The sequence below is a fragment of the Poecilia reticulata genome, chromosome 17 (assembly GCF_904066995.2).
Source record: "Poecilia reticulata chromosome 17, P_reticulata-male-v2, whole genome shotgun sequence".
In the NCBI taxonomy this organism is placed as follows: Eukaryota; Metazoa; Chordata; class Actinopteri; order Cyprinodontiformes; family Poeciliidae; genus Poecilia; species Poecilia reticulata.
In genome coordinates this window covers 5,535,068-5,557,442 of record NC_088846.1, presented here as the reverse complement: position 1 = coordinate 5,557,442, position 22,375 = coordinate 5,535,068, and the positions used below count along the sequence as shown (strand labels likewise).

The window sequence follows — 22,375 nt, the reverse complement described above, 5'->3', positions numbered from 1 at the left end:
AAATGTAGGCCTACTACGGAGGTGTTATGGGAGCTCTGGTAGCTTTCATCTCATCCTTCAGCTCATCCACATTGCTGACACTCATGTCCTTCAGCTTCCTCTTGAAAATGCTCCAATAGGTTCTCTATGAAAATAAGGCTAAATATGTGTGGATCCACACATTTCAGAGCTACAAAATATCTTGATAAACATTTTCCATTTAACTTGTAACATCACAGAATCCTTGCCACCTGGTGAAATGGTTGGAACTGGGAAAAAAAGGAAATATGATTAAAAAGGCAATATGATTATGGTTATTATGGTTCTAGTGTGAACTGCCTGATGTATTATGATATGCTAAAGCTCAAGAATTTTTTTTTACTTTTTGTATTTTTCTTTATTTATACCCAGAACTTCATGTAGTGTCTGGTGGAACATCAGTTCAAAGAAAGAACTCCAGTTTTTGTTTTATTGTATTGAAAAATGGCATTAACATTCATACAAAAATTATATCTGGCTCATTAATCAGCAAAAAATTACTTTAAAAGGAACATATTATGTCAAATTCACTTTTTGTATGTTTTTATACTTCCATTTGGGTCTTAACTGCTTCTAAAAACATCCCACTCTCTTTAAGAAAACCACAAAGTCGGTTTTTGGCAATAAGTTCATATCTTTTGGCATCTGGAAAATGAGCTGTTTCAAAAACCTTCAGAATGTAACGCCACAAATCTACAAGAACTGCTTCTCACCTAACAACCCCAGCAAAGTCCAGCCCGTCATCTAGCAACCCAAGTGGAGCTCCAGTGCATTTGGTCAGCTTTTTTTACCACTGTATGCGCTGTACAATGGCTTCTGGAAAAGACCAGTGTTTTGTGGTTGACTTACCATCTAGAAATCACTTGCTCCATTTTTGCTAGTTGTGCAGGAGGTTCCACTTCTGCTTTTCAAATATGTATGGTTGTATAATTGTGCATCTGTTTGAGTGCAAGCGTTGAGTTGGGGGTCGTGGCCAGCAGCAGCTTATTTGGATTGAAAGTGACAACAGCTCATTGTGAAAAGAGTTCAAAATAGGCTGAACTCTTAGCCTATTTTGAGGTTCATTCTCTGAGAATGGTTTTGTGCAAAAAATATAACGAACATGTTTTGTATAGGTCATAGATGTATTGTAACCTGTTCAAGGAAGCATAATAGTTCGCCTGTAAACCTAAATCTGGGTTAGTTTTCTTCTGGGTTAGTTTTGTTGCAGGGGGAGTTTTTGGTGTAACTGAAGTACAACATGCTATTGCATCGGCCATTTGTATTGAGCCATTCTTGATTACCTGTGAGTTTTAAATTTTAAAAAAATGTCTCTTACTAAATATTTCATAGGATTCTTATCTATTTTCTTGTTTACAGAAGGTCTCCTGCTACAAATCAGCCTTCGGTCACCAAAGTCTGTCTCTCAGGTAAAATGCACTTTCTGTCACAAAAAAAATGCTGTCTCAGTGAATTTGCATACTTGATTATACCTGCATTAATATGTCACTTCTTGCTTAAAAAATTTAACAAGCCCAAGAACAAAGTAATGTAACCTCATTGTGCTCAAAAATATGCTCTCAATGTTATAAACTCTTAACTGTTTAAAGAGCTTGACGTTCCACATTTATGTATTTAAAACCTTTTTTATTTGAAACTCTGAGTCTTTTGTTGGCCATCCTTTTACACCGCAGGGAGAGAGCCGAGTTCCCAGCTTGTGATTTGCCTGGGAAATATCTCTGTCATAAAATGAGGTGTTGTCTACACACGCATGAATCTAGTCCTACTAGTTCTAACAGCTTCCAAGTTGGGTTCAGCTGCATCTGATGAACTTCACACTGTTAATTTCTGGCTCATCATCCAGTTCAAACAAACCGCAACAAACAACCTCAAAAGATTTTGAAAAACAGAAATTGGTGCACGAGTTTGAATTGGTGCAATTTCACTTATCCACCGAGGTTCATTTCATACAACCACAGTAATATCTGGGTATATGTGCAGAGGAAAAAACAACAACACTCTTTTGTAGGTAAAATGCTGGCCAAATATTTTTTTTCTGCTCTTGAGATAATGTGTCGCTTTCTTGAATTACAGTCAAGTAAAGTTAGTACGTTTATCTGAGGTTGAAAATGTTTCCATGGCAAACCTCAACATTCAATTTTCACCTATACCTGCTAATTTCAAGAATTTGGAGTTGCGGTCTTTCATGACACCACCACCACCATGCTTCACACTTGGTACTGAGTCCACAGGATTGGAGCGAGTGTTTCTGTTCCTGGTTGCACCTTCTCAGTCTCTGGCAGTCTTTCTCAATTTAACATCCGAATGGAAATAATAAATCATTAAAGACGCAACATTATTTGTATCTTCCTAGTCATTATTACGGATTATTGCAAAGTTTTAACACACAGAGTTTAAAGAGTAAACATATCATCAAAATCTGCAATCTGGAAAAGAAGTTCTTATGTTACACTAGATGAATGGTGCACTACATAGATTTATTTGTGTAGTGCATTTTGTAAAAAATGTAGTTTAAAAACAGATGTTAAAAACAGACATTCATTTAACAAGACAAAACAAATTAAATACTAGGGAAAAAAAATCACTGACTAATTAAATTAGAAGAAAAAAAATTAAAATTGCAAGAATGTTCACTTCAGGCCTATTTCAATGTTTGCAAAAAAAAAAAAAACCTCTCACCCCTCTTAATTACTACAAGTACACTGCATTCACAATCTGCATGTATCGTACATGCAAATTAATCTCCCGAGTTATTAATGCAAAAGATTATTATTCAATGAAAGCAATACCGAAAATCCCAGGCACAGTCATTTCACCTGTCAAAAACGGCAAGCATGCGGATGAGACTGCAGAATAATAATCGGTTTCGAAGTCAAATCATGTTTATGTGAAATACGGGAAAGAGAAGCGACAAAGGCGGGGGAGGGAGGCTGGAATAGATTATTGGTTCCTGCTGTACTGGTTCTTCAAGCCCAATTGACGTCAACGATTGCCTGCACACGGGCGCTCTAAACTCCCTATCAGCACAGATGGGCCGCGCGCGCGGCGTCCCGCAGCAGAAAAAAAAGAGAAAAAAACACAAGGCGGCTGTAGAAATCTCTTACTGTCCTTCCTCCACGCTCCTCACAAACCTTGACCTTCCTCAAGTAATCGCTGACGGTCTCCGCAAACCGTCTCATTAGGCTCGCTCGTGACGCACTGTGGAGATAGAGGGGGGGGGGGAATAAAATAACCGTCCAAGGCGAATGTTTTCTAGACTTATCACATGGAAAGAAATTGTTCAATCCTCTACTGACGGGCTGCTTTCTTTGTGGGTTTTTCCCCAAAACTGTTTGGCTTGGAAAGATACCGTTTTGTGTCTTTTTGAGTTACCAGTGTGTTCAGTTGAAACGTTCGATACCTTTTTTTTTTTAAATATGTAAGCCTGAAAGGAAGACTAAAACAAAATCCAAATATGAGATAAAGTCACCCCAACTCCAGACTGTTAAAGTTCTGAACCTACAAGTCAGACACAGCACAAGAGGCTAATAAATGAAATGATCAAAAGAAGTAGAAACATGACCTTGGCCAGTGGGTGAAAGTGCTTTTATAGACTTCAAACGAGAATCAGGGGTTACAATAAAATCAGCTCAGCACCAAATGCGTCACTACAGGCTTTTCACCTTGTTAAACATCTTACTCTTGTAACGTGAGGCGGGAAGGATTGGAGGGTTGTGGGGTTTAGTGGATCACGTCGCAGTTCGCCAAATGCCTAACAGGCTCCATCACACGCAGTCTCGTGAGCTGGAAGCCAACAAAGGACTCACTCTTCCCCGACTGATTCAGATTAGAGGCTTTGCTCCAAATGATCCCCGATAAATTCTACTTTAGTGGGGAAAACAGAACTTGACGTCTCCAAGCATCAGAATTGAATTATTGAGGAAAAGGTTATGACTTGTATGAACTAAGTGTTGTCATGACTGACCGGCCTCCGGCTCATGGAGTAAAAATGATTGCAGCAAATAAACGTTTTAATCAGTTAATCAGAGCCTGAGGAGTTAAACGTTTCAGTCAATACCAGCTGAAGAACGGTCAGGGAGGCACAGTCTGATCTTTTTTTTCTGATACTTTGTGTACTAGTATGTCATGTTGACCCTTTTTTTGTTTTCTTAATTGAAGTACGCTGCAAAAGCAAAGTCTTACCAAATATTATGGGTATAGTTTCTAGTGCAAATATCTTAGTTTTGTCTTATTTCAAGTGTAGTGATTTTCAAGTGACTTCTCAGCAAATGTTAGGACATTGTTTTAGGTCAGTAATTCTTAAATATTGATGAAAAAAAACAAGCTCCACTGGCAATTATTTTTTTACTTATAAAAAGACATTTTCTAATCATTATAAATGGAAAACTTGCCAGTGGAATTAGTTGATTTTCATCAATATTAAGGAAATACTGACTTAAAACAATCTCCAATAGCCTGATGAAAGTTACTTGTAAGTTAGTTTTGTCTCTCGAAACTAAACCAGATATACTTAATAAGATTTTGTTTTTTCAGTGAAATAAAAGTTGTTAATTTGAAAATGATATTCTCCATTATATGAAAACACATAAACTTAAGTTGTTACAAGAACCTGAACAAATTAATACATCCGAGTGCTAGGTTCATCTTACAGTTGCTGCTCTGTTTTTCTATAAACTGTTTTTTTAATCATTCTTTCTTCAACGTTGAAAATTTTTTTTTAAATCCCGTGGCACTTGGGGCTTTTTTTCATTAATATCTTGACAGATAGGAAGGTGCTGATTGGTGCAATTTTCTTTTCAACTTTGTTCACATCCCAGCCAGGTTTTTCTCACGTATTTCCAGCTCTCACACCATATATTTAATGCTTGATGGCTACTGATGCTGCTTAATTAGAATGTGAGTTAGCTAAAAACAAGCAGCATGACTCGGGCACTTCATTATGTTACAAAATGTGATAAACTAGACGGAATTCATCCTCCAGTGAAAACCTTTCTAAAGCCTGTGTAACACAGACGTCCATGACGTCTGCAGGGTTCTGCATGCTGATGTTCTACCTGAATAGCATGATGACGCTCAGTTTACTACAGTATTTAATCTGATTCATGCTAAGTGAGAGCGATAAAGTGCATTTGTATCATTAAAACCTTCTGAATTAATTTACATTTATATAAATGTTGGAGAACACACTGAGATAAAGCGCGTTTTATTTCATTGTTATTAGATTTGTATTAGTTCAAAACCTTACGGAGCAAAAACACAAGCGTGCTTCACCACTTTTTACAACTTGGAGTAATTTCTTCACCTGCTTTATTAGCGAACCTGCATGTGGATGCAGTTTTATTCCATCACTGAATATATTGGACATAAATAAAAACTAACATTTAAAAGTGTAACATTTTGAAAGCACATCAGCCACAACGTCATTTGCATCTACAACAACTCTTTGAAGAGAATCATATGAGTTAAAACAACGTTTATGTTCCCTCTGGGATTAATTATGTCTTTGAATTGACTTGTACTTCAAAATTTATACAGTGGGTGTCAGATTTTTATCTACACAGAAGACTGCTAGTAGGTTTTATGAGGTCTGTACCAGAGACCTTCCCATTGAAAACGTATAGTACCGAATGGAACATGTTAAAAGTGTCTGGGCAGCGTAAACGTCTGCTACCAAAAATACAAAAACATCATAGCAAGTGACCAGATTCTAGTTGATTTTTACTATCTGGTTCAACAGCTTACTCTGCTCATTTAATACATCTCTAGTGTGTTTTACTACAGACAATAATCTAACAATTCCTTCTAAATAACTAAATGCATGAACTGTTTTTTCATTGTTTGAGACTGGAATCATTTCAACAGGGCAGCTTTATTATTGATGCACTTTGGCTAGCTAGTAGCTGGAAAATTAAGCTGTTTATTGAAAGTGAAGATAAATGTTGCTTGTAAGTTTTTACTGGGGAAAAACCTCAGAACAAAACCCCACAACAAAAACATTGACATTTTTAAAAACAAAACCCCTATTTTTCTAATTTTATGCCGGTTCTGATGTTTGGTTTGGTTTCTTATGTTTTACCATTGAAATGAGGTTCTAGTGTTGTTAAGCTGTTTCTGTTGTAAAAAGTTGGGCAGCTGTTCCCTTTTATGTCCACATACCGTATAACCAATATCGTCTGAATCCAAGCTTCTAGCTCAGTTATATCAAATGGAAAAATGAATGTAGACCCGTTTTAGTTCCAAGATTGTTTTGAATTAAAAACGTTCCACAATTTTCCCTTATCCTAAAATCAGAAAAGTGTAGCCTCTGTAAATGACATTCCATAATGGCACTTCTTATCCAAAGCTAATTTGAAAGACTCAGTTCTTGCTTCCTGTCAATCTGTAACTGGTTATCGGGTATTTTGCAACAATTTGGAGTCTTATTATCTTCAGAGATGCATTTAAGATACTTATCAGATCGTTTTATGTTCAGAGACATTGCAAATAATCTTAAGGGCTTCATCTCGGATCAAAGCTTTAGTTAGCCCATTAACAGTTGGCTTAAAACAACTCGGTGTCTGAGTATGGCTTGTTTTGAAGAAAATGACTCGAATGCTTGTCAGAAGACTTCCAAGACAATGCCAGCTGGACAGAAGTGAAAATGTTTGGCTATAAGTGATGAAGCGACATTCTCAAGATTAGTGGGCTGAAAGTCTTTAGAAGTGAATTGAGAAACAAGGGATTACAGATTATTAGTTTTCCTGCTCAAAGTCATGTCATAAAACATTGAAGAAATGCTGTTTCATATCCACTAAAGCAGTTCTTGTGCAGAATGTGGGTCACCGCGCTGTGGCCCCACTTCCTTCTGTTTTTACCACTGTTGATCCAACGTCAGCACCAGATAAAACAATGCTTCTTCACCGAGTTAAATTAGATTTTTATGTTCACTCCATAATCAGTTTCAGTTGACTTTATGAATCATCAATGGACTGAAGGTTTATAGCACTTTTCTAGTCACATTCACCCAGTCACACTTTCAGATGCACACACATATATACATCGACATACGCAACGGGGCAACTTTGAGTTAATCGCCTGGCCCAGGGGATCAGCGACCTGTGATGAGGAAAAGCTGGAATTGAACCAGGGTCGCAACTACATATTATTCAAGTGGATGCAAAAACATCAACCCCCCCACCACCCCGAAGGAAGGTACGTAAGGGTGAAGGAGCTTAGAAAACATACGCTTGCTCTACCACCCCGCCAGACGAAGACACGTGAAAGGTAGAGCTCGCTACATTTACCCCGTTATTTGCGCGAGGTGAAGGAGCGTAAGGGTAGGGCGTAAGGCTGAAGTGTATGCAAAGACATCATCGGCGCACTGCCCCCTCCAGACGGGGTTTTGACGCCCCCTCTGGTGCAGCGCCCCTATGCGTTGCATGTGCTGCATACCCACTTTTTGCGCCACTGCCTACAACTTTCTGATTGCAAGACAACTCTACCAACTACACCATACGTCAGCGTTTCCTTTGCTAAGCCTGGTGGTAGGGACGCTGGGGGAGTCCACCAACATGTTTTAGAGTTAAAAAATGTTTAAAGTTGACAGAAAGTTAGAAAATATCACTGGGTAATTATGTGTCATTAGAAGACATTATTGACAATACCAGAACACCATAGTTAAAGTCTTGAAGAAAAGGCAAATAAATAAATACCAATTTTTTTTGCACTTCAGTTGTTTCATCCAAATTAAACAACTGATCTTTTATCTTTGACTTGTCATTTTATTAGCTGAAGTTGTTAGCATGTAGAACAGTGAAGACAGGAAGTGATTTGGAGATCCGGCGAAGGAAAAAAAAAAAAAACTTGACCTCAGGTTCAATTCAAAAGCTTGAATAATAATTTTTTGTGTGTGTTGGAGTTCTCTTAAAATTACTCCTTTATTCTTCAAAAATAACAACTTCATTCAAGTAATAATACAAATTTTCACCTATGACTCCGGCTCTATTCTTGTGACATGATTTCATTTTTTTTAGCCTGACCTTAGTATTTCGTTGTAGAGTTGACTTAAATTCAAAGTTCAAATAATAAACTGTTAAACACGCTTGTCAAACAAGATTGCCGTCTTGGGTGAACTGATATCACTCCAAACTATGGAACCCACTGAGTGCACTGGATTTTTCCAAAAGTTAAAATCTTCAGAAACCAAAAATTCAATCAATCGATAAACTAGATTTATCGTGCAGCCGTATCGCCCCCCGGTGCTTCTACAATGGGGCTTAAATCTAAACATGTCACTGCTGTTTGCAGATTTCCTTAGAAATGTCACATGGCTCAAATTTTGGTCGCATTGCACTGATAATGTGGGTAATGTCGAGAAATCCATGAGTATGAGATGACACCTAAATACAGTCATTTGTGTTGAAATGCATTTGATCCTTTTCAAAGAGACACAATACAACAGAGGGAGGAGCATTTACCAGAAAATACGTACGTATGCAATGACGCAATTACTTGGCATCCACACAGATTTCTGCTTAAGGAAAGAAATACCCAACCGGTTCCTAATTGTTTTTATTGTTTTTTTTTTTCTTTTATTGTTTTTTTTTTTGTTTTGTTTCATAACACCAACTCTCGCTTTAACCTTATTTTAGCGATGAAACCAGTCTGGTGGAAAATCCCTCATGCTGCCCTGATGCATTAAATAATGAAATAAAATTTATTTCCCTTACGTACTTTTGATAAGCAAGTCAAACTGATTAAGAATATTAATTACTTTCTTTTTTTTTTTTACTTTTTTCGCTTAAGGATAAAAGTGATAGATCTAAAGGAAATGACAGTGACTGAAATGAAGAGGTTAACATTCTTAATAAAGGTCGATACTTGACTTTGTGCGTAAACTGTCCGGGGCGTGGGGCCGCACACAATGGTGATTACTCATTAATCTTTTGTGTCTTTTTGTAAACATGCTCTGAAGCAAGTTATGAATGACTTATCCGAAACTGCAGAATGTTCAAACACAATAGTTTGAGCTGTAGTGTTTTGTTTTTTCTTTAAGCTGCATGTGGAATATTTAGAGTGAAATATACTTTAAGTACATAAAACAGTTGGTTTTAGAGGCACGACAAATTATAAGTGCTCTTTTAAGTAGGAATGATCTTATCCTTCTACAAAGTAGGTTTGTTTGGCGATTCATTTAACAATTATCGAGAACACTTGAGAATTTTGCATCAGAATTTCCCATAATAAAAGAGAGAAACAGAGTTCTGAGTAGTTGAATAGTTTCCTGAGATCCTCAAAGGTTCTAAAAGTTGGGGAGCAAACATCCCCCATTTTTAGACCTCAAGAAATTTTTAAACAAACAAAAAGAAAAATAATATTGTGTAGGGTTAGCGTGATTCAGTTCACCCTATAATCCACTGTCCAATACAGGAATAAAAGTTAATTTAAAGCTCTGGACAGGTAAAGATGAAATAAATGCAATCCGAATCAGTGTTTTAGGTGCTATAATAATCCTGCATCTTTTTCATTTTCCATAATAAGATCCAGTAGAAAACTGCCAGGGATTGAATGTTTTTTGATTCATTGTGAAAACATTTGCAGGTATTATCTGTCACTGTGATTCACTGAGATATCTGCGGCTTTGTTTCTTTAATTTCACTTGATGCTTTTTAAGATCCGTCAACCTACTTTATGTTGTCACACAGGTGCTGTTCAAGTCGTTTTTGAATTTACATGTGAGCTTTAGTCGGGTCTCAGTGCATGTGGTGAAATTGAAAACAGATTTTTCAAAATCACAATTGCTTTTTAACTCGGGGAATGGTTGCTTAGGATGGTAACATGAAGTAGGCCTCATCACAATGCAACAGATGCATCTCTGCGTCAGTGTTTAAATAAATATGAACAATTTTTTAATTCTGGGAAGAAAAATAGCCTCATTATGCTATTTGATCCTTTTTGTTTTTTTTCAAATAAAAGTTCAAATATATAGAAAAACGATACACAATTTATTGTTTTTAAAGAGTTCTTGTAAATGGGTTTTCATAGACAACATATGAATGGGTTGTTTGACAGACAGACAGACAGCTGAGCAGTCGCTTTGCTGCGCGCCTGACGGTCAGAACCGAGCTGATCCGTCACATTCAGTCTGGCCAGCGGTCTCTACTAATGCCTGCAGCAGCCACTCTGCTCCACAGCGGGAATCCATTTCACATTTTCCGGAGCCTCAGCCAAAGGAAAGGATCTGGCGGGCTGAGAGCAAGCTGCCTGCTTAAGTATTTGAATTATGCCATTGACGTCAGCACAGTCATAAACTTCAGCTCGACCCATCCCTCAAACTTCCCCGTGCCAAAACGGCTCCATGGAGCATTGTGAAGGAGCCGTCAGACAGGTCCTCATGGGGCACATTTGTGTGTGCGTGCATGTGTGTGTGTGTTGAAAGCTTTTTGTTTTGATAGCTGAAGAGATAATATCAGAGTTGTAAACTATGCAGAAACTTAATCAGTGACAGTTGTTTGTGAGGAAATGATTGACGGAGGGTTTCAAGGTTGAATCGACTTTTTTATTTTAATGTCCATCAGGTTCTTAAGAAACTGAAACAATTAAAAGTGACAGGAAGCTTATTTCAATCTGCTCCAAACTTATTTTTTCTCACAATTATTAGTTTCAACATTTAGGGATTAAAGAATACTAAATAACATTAGTGCATTTAGCTCAATTAAACTGAAATACAACTGTTGTCTCTCATTTTTCCTCTACACTTTTGTCTGTGCATTTAGAAATATACATTTTAAATTCTATGACATGTTCCAAACCAATAGAAGATATTTGAATATAGAGCAAGACACTTACTCGTTTTCTTAAACCAACACACAAAGAAAATGATTGGCACAAGCTTTGTTGAGAGCGAGCAACATTGCTGTAGGCAAGTTTGCAATCTCTTCCAAGATCTTTAAAATTGCACGTTTCCCCATCACGTGGACTCCAAGCTGACTTTTCACTCATAGAGCAGGTTGAAGTCTCACTGCGGATAATTTTTTGTTTTGTGTTACATTTAAAATATAATTGCAAAACCTATTTTTCCCCTCTGACTTATGTGGATGTACTGACGTAGATGTGGGGTGATGCAACTGTAAATCATTGTAAACCAGTGAATCATTAAACCACCCCAACACCTCCCTTTAACACACTAACACACACACAGAGACACACACTCCTCCATATCCAGCTCTGCAAAGTCATAACAGTGTGAAAGCGTTGCATGTATTGTCGTCAAAGGGTTTGCATTATCCTTGGAGATGTGATGGAGAATGGGACTGTTTGCATACGTGCTGATAGCTTAGCGGTATTTAGATTTAATCAGAGGACGGTGACTCAAGGCTGCAGGTCCTACATGTTCACAATAAGTGATTACTAGCAGTCCGATCCTCCTGTGCAAGTTTCTGGAAATGCATTTTTAAAAACAAAACAAAACAGGAAGTTTTTTCAGTCCTGGTAGTTTCAGCCTTGTGTTGAAAACTGACCATGTTTTGCCTTGGCTTACTTTTGAATAAAAACAACTCAATCCGTATTAGTCATGTAAGTCACTGAATCATTACTAATTAGCAACCTCAGGTTTACGTCAAACATTTTTTAAAAACTGCTAATGACAACTTCTCAACTGATGTGACTCAGTTCACAAACAAAAGCAACGGGCAAATTTTAAGCCCTTTAAAATTTAACTAAATATCACTCATTCTTGAAAAACTGGCTCTCATGATAATCAACTGTATATTTCTGTTGGTTACTCTAGTTCCAGTTCCAATTAAATTATGCACCACATTTCATTTTAGTTTTTATTTCGTTCACTCATTATTCAATATGAATAGTTCATGTAGCAATTAAAAGAAATCATGAATGAAAAGTGCAAACTTACATCTGCAGACATAATGCTAATACACAAACAATGAAAAAATAGACAACAAAACGTCAGCTTATTTAATGGCATTTCGCTTCAACATAATTTTCACATTTCTTTTATATGCAGAAAGAGACTTAGATTGTTTTATCTCACAGTCAAGATACATTAGTAACAAAACGGGGATGGAAGTGATTAAGTACCTTTTAATTATGGAGCAAAAAAGTAAAAAAAAAAACTCAATGGGGAAATAATTGATAAAATAAAGTGAAATTTTAAACAGATTTTCAAAATAAATAAGATAATTGTTGAAAATAGTCTCCAGTAGGCGGGAAATGCCCAATTTTTTTTGCTTCAACTTAAATGAATGTAAGGGCTGGTTCCAAAAATGTATAAACCTGTCTCTCAGGCGCCCAGGGGTGAAAGTAAGGGGGTACGGCAGGGTACTGCGTACCCCTAAAAGATTTAGCGGGGGTACGCAGTACCTGCAAGAGAGGGGAGCGGCTGTCTGCTGTAAAACATGAATGGGTTCACTGTGCAGCCGTGAGTTCACCCACTAATCAGCCGTGACTGATTAGTTTTTCAAGAACAATCTAAAACACGACTTAATCAGTTAATGAATACCTTTTTTCTCATTTCATATTGTTTCTGAACTGTTTTTTACTAGAGCAGGGCTACAATAAGTCGATCGCGGAAGGTTTTGAGTCGATCTCGGCATTAGGTGACAAACTGAACGCCGCCAGGACGCTGAGAGCAGCACGTCCTCCTCTGACTCGCTTAAAACGTTTGTAACTTTATGAAAGAACAACAACAAAATCAACAAAACATGTTCAAATTAATGACCCAACGAACAACCTCAGTAATTATTGTTTCAACGAGGTATTGCACAATTCTGTGCATTTCGGTTCCATTACAAAAATAACTAGCAGAGCAGGAGTTTAAAATTAACTAATCACCGCTGTGTTCATGAGAGTTTTATTAATGATCGCAAAATAAATATCAAGCCTGCAAACCTAATTTCGTAATGGACTGAATGTTATATTTCTGTAGTTTCTGAACGTTCAATAAACAACAAACTTGGACCTCGTTCTTTGTGAGTATACATCATTAGCAACAAACATCAGACACGGTATATATAATTCATTAAGTATTTAACAAACAAATGGCTTCTTCCACGATAATTATGTGAAATTAAATTAATTGTCTAATATAAAAAAATTGTTTGGTGCTGTAAGGCTCAGAGTCTGAGAGGCTTGTCCTTTATCAAACAATTTTGTTTTTTGCCTCTTATTTAGTGGAAATACTGATGTTAATGAGACTTTCTCCAAAATGATAACCTTTTTCAACCTTTATAGCTCCACTGTTGAAAATGAGGCTCTTAACAACAGGCTCTAACAAATGACATTGAAATAAAATCCAGTCCAACATCTGGTTTGAGGTGATTCCTCTGGAACTTGTTGGAGGAAAAATATCCCAACTTCAGAAGATGTGCTTTAACCTAACAGAGCTCTGTGGTTCCTCCTGTCAGTATGAGAGTCAGGGTGAGGAGGCGCCATGTTAGGAAGAGAAGTGGAAGCTGCAGGATCTTCAGAACAATCATGATGCTGGGCTACTGATTATCCCTCTGTCTGGACACAGGATCAATATAACCAGTTTAAAAGCTAAAATGAATGGTTATATGCCAGACATGGAAAAGTGGGATGCACTCCATGCCATGATGTTCAGAGTTTAGGTCTCATGACATCTCAAGGTGTCAACATTGCAGCCAGTGGGCTGTTTGGTCATAGTACCCCCAAGAATTTAAAACTACTTTCACCCTTGGATGTGCCTGGAACAGGATCAAGGGACCTGCAGAGAAAATAAAAAAATATGTTGATCTGAGAGCTCTGTAGCACACTGACTAATTTAGTTCACTGATACGTAAGTATGCCTGTTTAGATTCCTAAATACAGTCAGCATTATCTTCAAATAAATTCAGAATTAGAGAGGGAGCCAGAGTACATAAACTAGGTCAGGAGTGTCGTGTTCATGCTTATGGTACCAATAAGCTTTGTTAAATAAGACATCTTGAAAATGGCTCTACATCTTTATTGCTCTTTTCGTATGAAGGTACATTTTGGGTAACTCCAAAAAGTGTTTTAAATGAATGACTGTGGCATAAAATCATGGCAACAAAATAATCTGTTCTCTATTAAAGGACTTTACCATAATCTCACATTAGTAAAAATGATTTCCAGATGTTGAAAAGATCTAAATTGACTGTCTTCGCTTAGCAAAGCCAAAATGAAGACGCTGCATGTGGAAAACTAATCATGTTCGTTTGATTGATCATCAGCAAAGAAAACCACCTGAAAGCTGGACTTTTGGCAGGTTTTCCTGGGGTCATTTGTTATCGCACGTAGGGAAAAACGGGAGGCATGACATAAGATGTAATTGTTGCAATCCATAAATCTTGAACGGGTTATAGAGCCGAACTTTTTGAAGTTCATCAAAGTTCAGGGAAAAACAACATTTACAAGTGGAAAAATTTAAGACAGTTGCCAACATTTCCTGGTGTGTTGCTGAAGAGAATGACATAAGACAATTATAAACATATAAGTAATACCTTAAATATTGAAATTCTTTAGAGCAGAAATAGAACAACTTCGGCTTTTTATGGAAGAGGTACTGTACTTTATTGTGAGCGTTATATGGCAAAGTTTTATCTGGAACAATACACTTTTGACTAACGGAAAGATGTTTAGCAATGATGGCATGGTGGAAAAATAAAAACTAAATATTAGCTTGCACTAAATGCTAAGCACAGTGGTGGAAGCATGATGATTGGAGTCCGGCAGTCATTGAGTTTCCATAACAAATGTGTGGCAACATTTGTCGATATTCTGCTAATGTTGGGAAAAAAACACAATTTTGCAATTGTGGTATTTCCATTGAATAAGTAACAATTAAAATGGCATGTAAATGTGTTTGTACACACGCCATCATCCTTGTCTTTTCGCCAATAGTGACATCTGGTTGTTAATCATGTGACTTGTGCGACACAAAAAAGATTTCTATTGCATTTTTACAAAGTCATCCTAGCACAAACATGTTTCCATCGCATTTCGGGAGATTTTTTGTTTGTTCTTTTTCTGAACTGACATATTTCTGTTAAGTTTCTTAATTTAATATGATAAATGTAAATGCAACTAATGATTAATTCCTCTCTATACCAAAGTATTGTACAATCAAATGTGTCTGTCCTACAGCTGAAGCTTGGCCCAAACTACCTTGTGAGCAATTAAGCAAATTTAGAGTGCACCACTGTGTAGCCTAAATATTGTGAAGTCTACTTTTGTACAATTGTAGTTAGTTTATTATATCCTGATATGTAAAAGGTCTGAATAAAGAGGGGGTGTACTTTCATTTAGACATAAGGAAATATACTTTTTGTGATGTTTTAATACGTATACTGCAGGGAAAACTCTACTCTAGATGTTAGAATAGCATTATTGATGAAAAGAAGCTGTAGATAGTTTGATGTTTGAGACTTGGTGAGGGTGAAAAGGATGTAAGGGGAAGGTGTCTTGGTGGGACCGAAGGCCTGGACCCAGCCCTGGTCGTTAGTGCAGTTGATGACTCTTACAGAAGCTGTTTTGTGGTCCTCGAAGGGAGTGAAGGAGAGCGCCGATGCAGACAGGGTCTGTCTGCACACTGAGGTCTGTTGTCCTCTTTGCAGGTTTCAGCATGTGGCTAAAACATTACTGCCTCCCAAAAAAATCGACTTCCACTGAAAAAGGAAAGAAAAAAGAAACAGGCTGGAAAAGTACCTGTCTGGGAGCAGGTTTGTCAAACTGATCGTGCGTCACTCCATCGTTGACTGGTGATTCTGTGAAATGTCAGTCCATTTAGCTTTGCATTTATGATCAGCCGAAGGTGATGATTGGTTCAGCACTCCATCAACTCAGTGTGTGTGTGTGCATGTTTGTGTGTTACTTGGTTTTTCTTTTGAAGTTCAGCTCAGACATATAATTATTACACAACTCCAGTTAGAGAATGATGGCTTCAGGCGTTCTTTAGACCAGTGTTTTTCAACCTTTTTTGAGCCAAGGTACATTGTTTTACTTGAAAAAATCATGAGGCACACCACCAACCAAAATGTAAACAAAGATACTCTTGCCGCCTATATGACATATATAGTCATTCTTATCAAAGTGTCTTGAATAGGAATCAAATAAACACAAAAATGTATTTTTATCATATTTTACATTTCTTATTTGAAATTGCACTTAACATGTCCACTTCAAAAATACACCTGAACAGTGCCACAACATTGTCGTGTGTGATGCATGAATGCAGTAACATTCATGCATCACTAATTCTCTTGTTTTGATGTAAAATGCTCTGTACCTACTGCCATCTAGTGATAATAAAATTATATGATTACGCCGCTAGTCACTACTACAGCAAAGACACTCAAAGATGGCATTATTTGCAGATAATGAATTCGTTTTCGAAAAATCTTTTAAGACCAATTACCGTATTTTCTAGACTATGAGCTCACCACACTATGAACCACGCCTTCACATTTATTTAACCACCTCCTGGAAACTTACATATATCAGCCGCACCAGGCTACAGGCCGCTGGTATTTCTGCCGCTCTCGGTTTCCCGTAAGAACCCAGCAGAGGGCTGCGTCCTAATAACTGCTGGATATATTAAGGACGCAGTTCTCCGTCTCCAAATCCGGTTTTGTTCTCGCCGAGTTTACATACATTGGCTTTATTTCCCTCCTGTACTGCCAGATCGATACTCCTCAACTTAGAAGCTGCATCATATGAGTTTGAAAACATTTCTCTGTCGTGCCTGCTGCTAGCATGTGCTTGTTCTAAATGAAAATTAGCTCGTTCCAATTTTGACTTCCAATGATTCACTTCCTGCTAACGAGCCCCCTGGTGGTTGAAGAAAAATCCACAGAAAAGCCCCATGTTCAAAATGTAGGAAAAAAGTAGCAGCTTATAGTCCGGAAAATATGGTAGGTGAAATTGGATAATTTCCATGGCACACCTGATGATCACTCACGGTACACTAGTGTGCCGCGGCACAGTGGTTGAAAAACACTGCTTTAGACAGAAAGAAACAACTGCTGAATATCCCCTGCTTTTTCTTTGAGTCATCTCCTCCAACGCTGGTCAAGTTTTCTGTTGATTCTGAATCATACAACAGTTTTTTGTTTTGTTTTTTTACTTTTTGAGTGCTCGCATTTAAATAAATAGATGGCATCCTCCAACAGGGTTTTGTTACAAGTCACATCTCAAGCACCTGCATATTGTTACACCCTACCTCTGAGTTAAAAGTCATTTTATTTCCTTTTTCATTTTTGAGGAAACCAGAGCACATGGAGTATACCCATGTATAAACTCACAGAACATCCAAATGCCACAGAGAATCCAGAGCCTTTTTCTACAGAAAGACTGTGTTAACAACTGGGACATCCTGCAGCCAAGACTGAACGACTGCAACCGTTGCAACAAATATGATAAAATTATTAAAATGTAAAGACAACCAACTAGACTTTTGCTTAAATGGAATATGCACAATAAAACACTGTCAAATAACTAAACATACTGGCTATTGTACAAAAATATACATTGAACAAATTCTTTCAAACCAAAAAGTGGGTTGAAAAGAATAACCAGTAACCTAGATTACTGAAAAATTTGTATTCTCTTTGTTTCCTTCTATACTTGTGATGGGATGCCTGGTGCCCTTCCTCAGCATAGACACAGAGAGAACAAATAACCATACATACACTCATTGACACCCAAGGACAATTTGAAAGCCAAATTCTTAAATCTACTTTGATTCTGTACAAACAGAATAAAACCAAGATTTGGCTTAAAGAAGGAACGTTGAACAGAAAGCATCAAGCTTTACTCGGTTTCTAAGAGTTTTGACTCAGAATATGTGGTTCCTTTGAATAATTTGGACTGCGAAGCTTGCCAACCGCTTGTACTCTAGTTTATAACCAAATGTTCTTTTGTCTGTTATAACTGTGGCATAATTTGTAAAAAAAAAAAAAAAAAACTACAGAAATTTCACTTTCTTTATTGTTTAGAAGTATTATTCTCATCATCTTGTTCTGATCACAGTTAAAAGTGGGCGGCTTCCTCAGCTGTGCAATATGTCTGAAGTTTTTTTTTTTTACTGTTCTTTGTTAAAAAGTGGTGGTAAAAAATCTGTACACCATCACTGCTCTTTGAAAGGCTTTGATCTGCTATATTGACGTAAATTTGAGAGTAGCACGCTGGCTGTCTTGTTGTGTTAAGCATATGGACTAAATTCCTTCCATGTGTGAAGCCCTATGAAGTAGAGATCAGTCTTTTCCATCGAAAAAGGGAAGGTAGGGAGATCCAGACACATTCAACGGTTCCTCCCTGCAGAAATTCTTCCTTTGTATTTTCATCTTTTCTTTGTTTCCTCACACTCGCGCACATCTTATTTCTTTTAAACCCGTCTTTTTCCTTGTAAGTACCCACGCTCCTGGCAGATGTGAGTCATCGCTGGAAACGGCAGAGCTATTAAACCGAACATCGATCCAGTGTTTTTTTGGGTTTCTTTCCTGATCCACTCCATGTTTTGCAGAAGTTTGTGGCCAAAGAGGAAGTGCTTTGGTTTCTTTGGCAGAAGCAAGGCTCTAGCCTGGCTTCCCCCAGTCAGTGGGGGGAGTGAAAATTTGCCTCTCATGTTGCTTGTGCAAACAAGTGTTGCTGTTTGATATAAATTTTTTCCTTCCTTCCAGAGGGTTTGAGAGGAAAGAGGGCGTTTGTGAGGCTCACGGTGGCGTGAGCTGCAGCCGAGGCAGAGGCCCGACCTCATGTTTCAGAAAGGAAGTCATAAGGAGAGGAAGAAACGGGGTCAATTCTCTTTGAAGCAGTGGCAAAGTGCTTTTTAACTTCTTACCCACATAACTTTCACAAAAACAATACAAAGACAACATCATGCGAGTGAAAATAAAGTGAACGTTTTTCTTTTATCCAAACATCTCCTTAGGAGGGGAAAGATATAGAGTCACTGTCCTTTGTGGTTCAATGGTGGGGTCTCAAGCACGTTGGCTGTAGGAGGCAGAAGGTCTTCCTAACTTTCACGCCACTTGTTCAGACGAATAGCAATGAAAAGGGGAGAAGTTATTGAGAGTGGCTGAGGAGAAGGGGTGGGGGAACCAGACAGAGTGGGAGGGGGGGTTTGCAGAGTTCATCAGTGCGAGGGGAAGAAGGGGTACACGGAGAATGAGGCTGCACACAAATAACTCTCCCCTCAGTTTGTCTGGAAAATCCAACTTCCCTGAACTCTCTGAGGCGGCATAGAGCTCTACGGAGATGAAGGAGCTCCTTGTGCACCCATCCCCCACTTCCTCGGCATCTTCCGGACATTCCGCGGGCCAGTCCCCCGTGCGAACTGCAGGCCATCCCGCTACCCTCGGACCGCCACGCGCCCCATCGCCAGGCTCGAGCGCGGCCATGGATCCGCTCGGACCTGACTACGTGTCCGTGTGTCTCTTGGCAGACGAGTCCTACCAGAAGCTGGCCATGGAGACGATGGAGGAGCTGGACTGGTGTCTGGACCAGCTGGAGACGATACAGACTTACCGGTCCGTGAGCGACATGGCCTCCAACAAGGTAGGATGCTTTCTGTCTACATCAGAACTATCCAACTTTTGGTTTCAGGTGTTGTGTTGGAAATGTGGGTTTCATTTCAAAGTTAAACAAAGAGAGGGAGCTTTGGTCTCTCTTTGTGCTCAAACTTACAAATAATATGATTGCGGTCTCAGTCTGTCCTTCTACAGTTTAAATCCATAGTGCCTTAACACTGAAACATTAAAGAACAACCAAACTCTGAGACTGACATCATCATAACAGGACCATTTTAATTCCGCTCTTCCACACTTCTGTGTAACTGCTCTATCTGCTGCGTGGTTGTTGTTATGCTCAGCATATGCAAAATGTTTGCTACCACATTGACGCACTTGCAAATCACTTTAGGGATCTCGGATACAAAAAAAGGAGAAGCATGAATAGAGCATTTTACATAATAAACAACAAGCTTCCTGTTATATCTAAAGATGTGTAAGTCCTGCTCCATGGAAATGGTCACATTTCATTTGCAGACATGCTTTTCAGCTGACTGCAAAGGTACATGGTCATAGTTGAACAGAGGCAGCGTTCAGTCCAGTGCGATGTGCATATTGGCTCTTTTGTCTTTATCCGACTGAGATGCTTAAGCAAATTAGCTAAAGAGAAAATGTTATAAGAAAGGTCAAATTTAAGTTAAAGTATTTGAGGTCACTTGCAGTCACATGCACAGGCATTAACTGCAGTAAACACGTCTGAAGTCAGTAAGCCAGTGTGAACATATTGCTAAATTTAAACAACTCACACAGTAGCAAGGTTTTGTATGTCAAGCTGCACAATATACAGAATTACAATCATCAGTTTCAAGATGTGCAATTGCAAACGGTTGCATCTTGGAAAGACTTTAACAATCTCATGTCTACACCAGTCACAGCATAAAGCTAAACGACTGAGATGCTAAAGCTCAAGAATAGAAACTATTGTAAAAGAAGTGAAAAATTGAGAAAAATCTGTCTTTTGCTATCAATGACATTACTATGTTAAACAATACTGTTGTGATTTTTTTGTTTGTTTGTTTTTTGTGCAGCCTGAGCCAGATAAGCAATGATTTTATTTTTTTGTTTTCATTGTAGTTGAGCATCTTCAGACCCAGCCCATGAAAATCCCAGCTTTAAGTAATCATGGTCATGCTTCTGTCTTTTGTTTATTTTGCTTGGCCCAAGCTCTGTCTCCTTACTCACCAAGGCTTTAGGTACTAAAAATCTATCCATTTTGTCTCTGACTTAGTTTTGGTGAAGTTATCTCAATGCTTGCAGTTACTTTTTGCCATTACCGTTTTACTTTTTAACTTGCTTTTCCTCAAGTTGCGCCCCTCTCTGGGCAACACGCAACACACGTTGAAGAACCCTGCTGTAGCACTTATAGGGCATGGCCAATTTGCAATGCATATCCATCATGCTTGCCAATAGTACAGTATGATGGGACATTTTCACAATTTTGGAACTTTTTCTGACTGTTGCTGATAACCTACCCATAAACAGTCTAACAACATTCCCCCTTATGGCAGCTCAGTTGAGGTTAACCGTGAAGCTAATGTAGGCTTCATGGTAAGTCCTTGCTTACTGATGACGCTAAGAAACTCTAAATGAATAGGTTTAACCCTACTTTATTTATTTTTAAAGAACAAATTAATTGCTGACTACAAAAGTTTTGTAATATGAAGTAATGGACTTTCAGCTACTTTGTGGCTTAATAGATGTGTGAAGTAAAAATGTACCAAAAACTCTGAAAAACACAATTGCATCCCATGCAAAACACTGGAGTGCAGCTCACTGACTGAAAAGCTGAACTTTTCAGTCAGAGTTTATGTCATTTTCCTCGGGCAAAATACCGATCCCTACTTTGACTTAAGGGGGTGGAGGGCTGTCACCAGAGACACAGCATAGAGGACATTGCTGGCAATATTCAAGAATTAGCTTCCTGAGGTTTACTGGAGCAACAAAACATGAAACATTCTTGTACCTTTTGTTTATTAGCGTGTTAATATGTTACCATATTAGGTTTTTGCAGTCAATATTTGAATTGCCTGTTGTGTCTCATTAAGGCTAACGGTATCACCAATATTACTGAGAAAACATTCCAGGAAAGCTATTTGAAATCCAGAATTGTAAACCATTTAATTAAACAATGCTTTCAGAGAACATCTTGTAAGGTTGATATCTTTTTCTTAGAAACATCAGTGCCAACAACATAAAAGCACTCCCTCCTTGAATGATTAAAATACTCAGAATCCATTCCCATAATTTGTGACACATGAGTAAATCCAGTCTAATAAAAGTTTTTACAATAATAAAAATTCATATCAGCCATATGATTTGATTAAGATAAAACTAAACAAACATGCTGATGTTCATGTTGAACTAATTGCTTCAAGTTTTGCTTTGATGCACAAGTGTGCATAATTTGTACAAAGTTCAGCTAAATGACTAAATTTATTACCTAACCTCTCCACTGGAAGTACAGACATTATGGCGGCGTCAAATTATAAACACTCAGCCGGGTGTATTGTCCATTTCGTCGTCCATGTGGTCAAAGGGAGGATTAGAATTGGGAGGGATGTTGTCAGACCGTATGATGGGTGACTGTGACCGTGACACCTTCTTCCTGTCTTTTTTTATTTCCTCTGCCCTCCCCCCGAACCCCCTACCGCCTCCTCTGCTTTGCTCCCGGTTTTCCAGACTACAATAACAGCGCTTGCACACAGGTCTGGTCTTTAAAGGCTACTACGTCATTAGAGCTGGCAAGACAATGGCCAGAAGGTCGTTGAAGCCTGCTGGAACGCCGCTTCCTAGTTAGGCACAGTGGCATTGTTGAC

General features: G+C 38.2%; 1 protein-coding gene across 4 annotated transcripts in view; it reads left to right on the top strand.

Moving 5' to 3' along the window:
• LOC103479018 (3',5'-cyclic-AMP phosphodiesterase 4B-like) overlaps positions 1-22,375 on the top strand; it is a 70,331-nt gene that overhangs the window by 36,635 nt on the left and 11,321 nt on the right. For all 4 annotated transcript variants that reach the window (XM_008433214.3, XM_008433215.3, XM_008433217.3 and 1 more), the window contains 2 exons: positions 1,378-1,427; positions 19,436-19,548. In XM_008433214.3, coding sequence (XP_008431436.2) covers positions 1,378-1,427; positions 19,436-19,548 — 163 coding nt within the window. The remainder of the gene's footprint in view (positions 1-1,377; positions 1,428-19,435; positions 19,549-22,375) is intronic.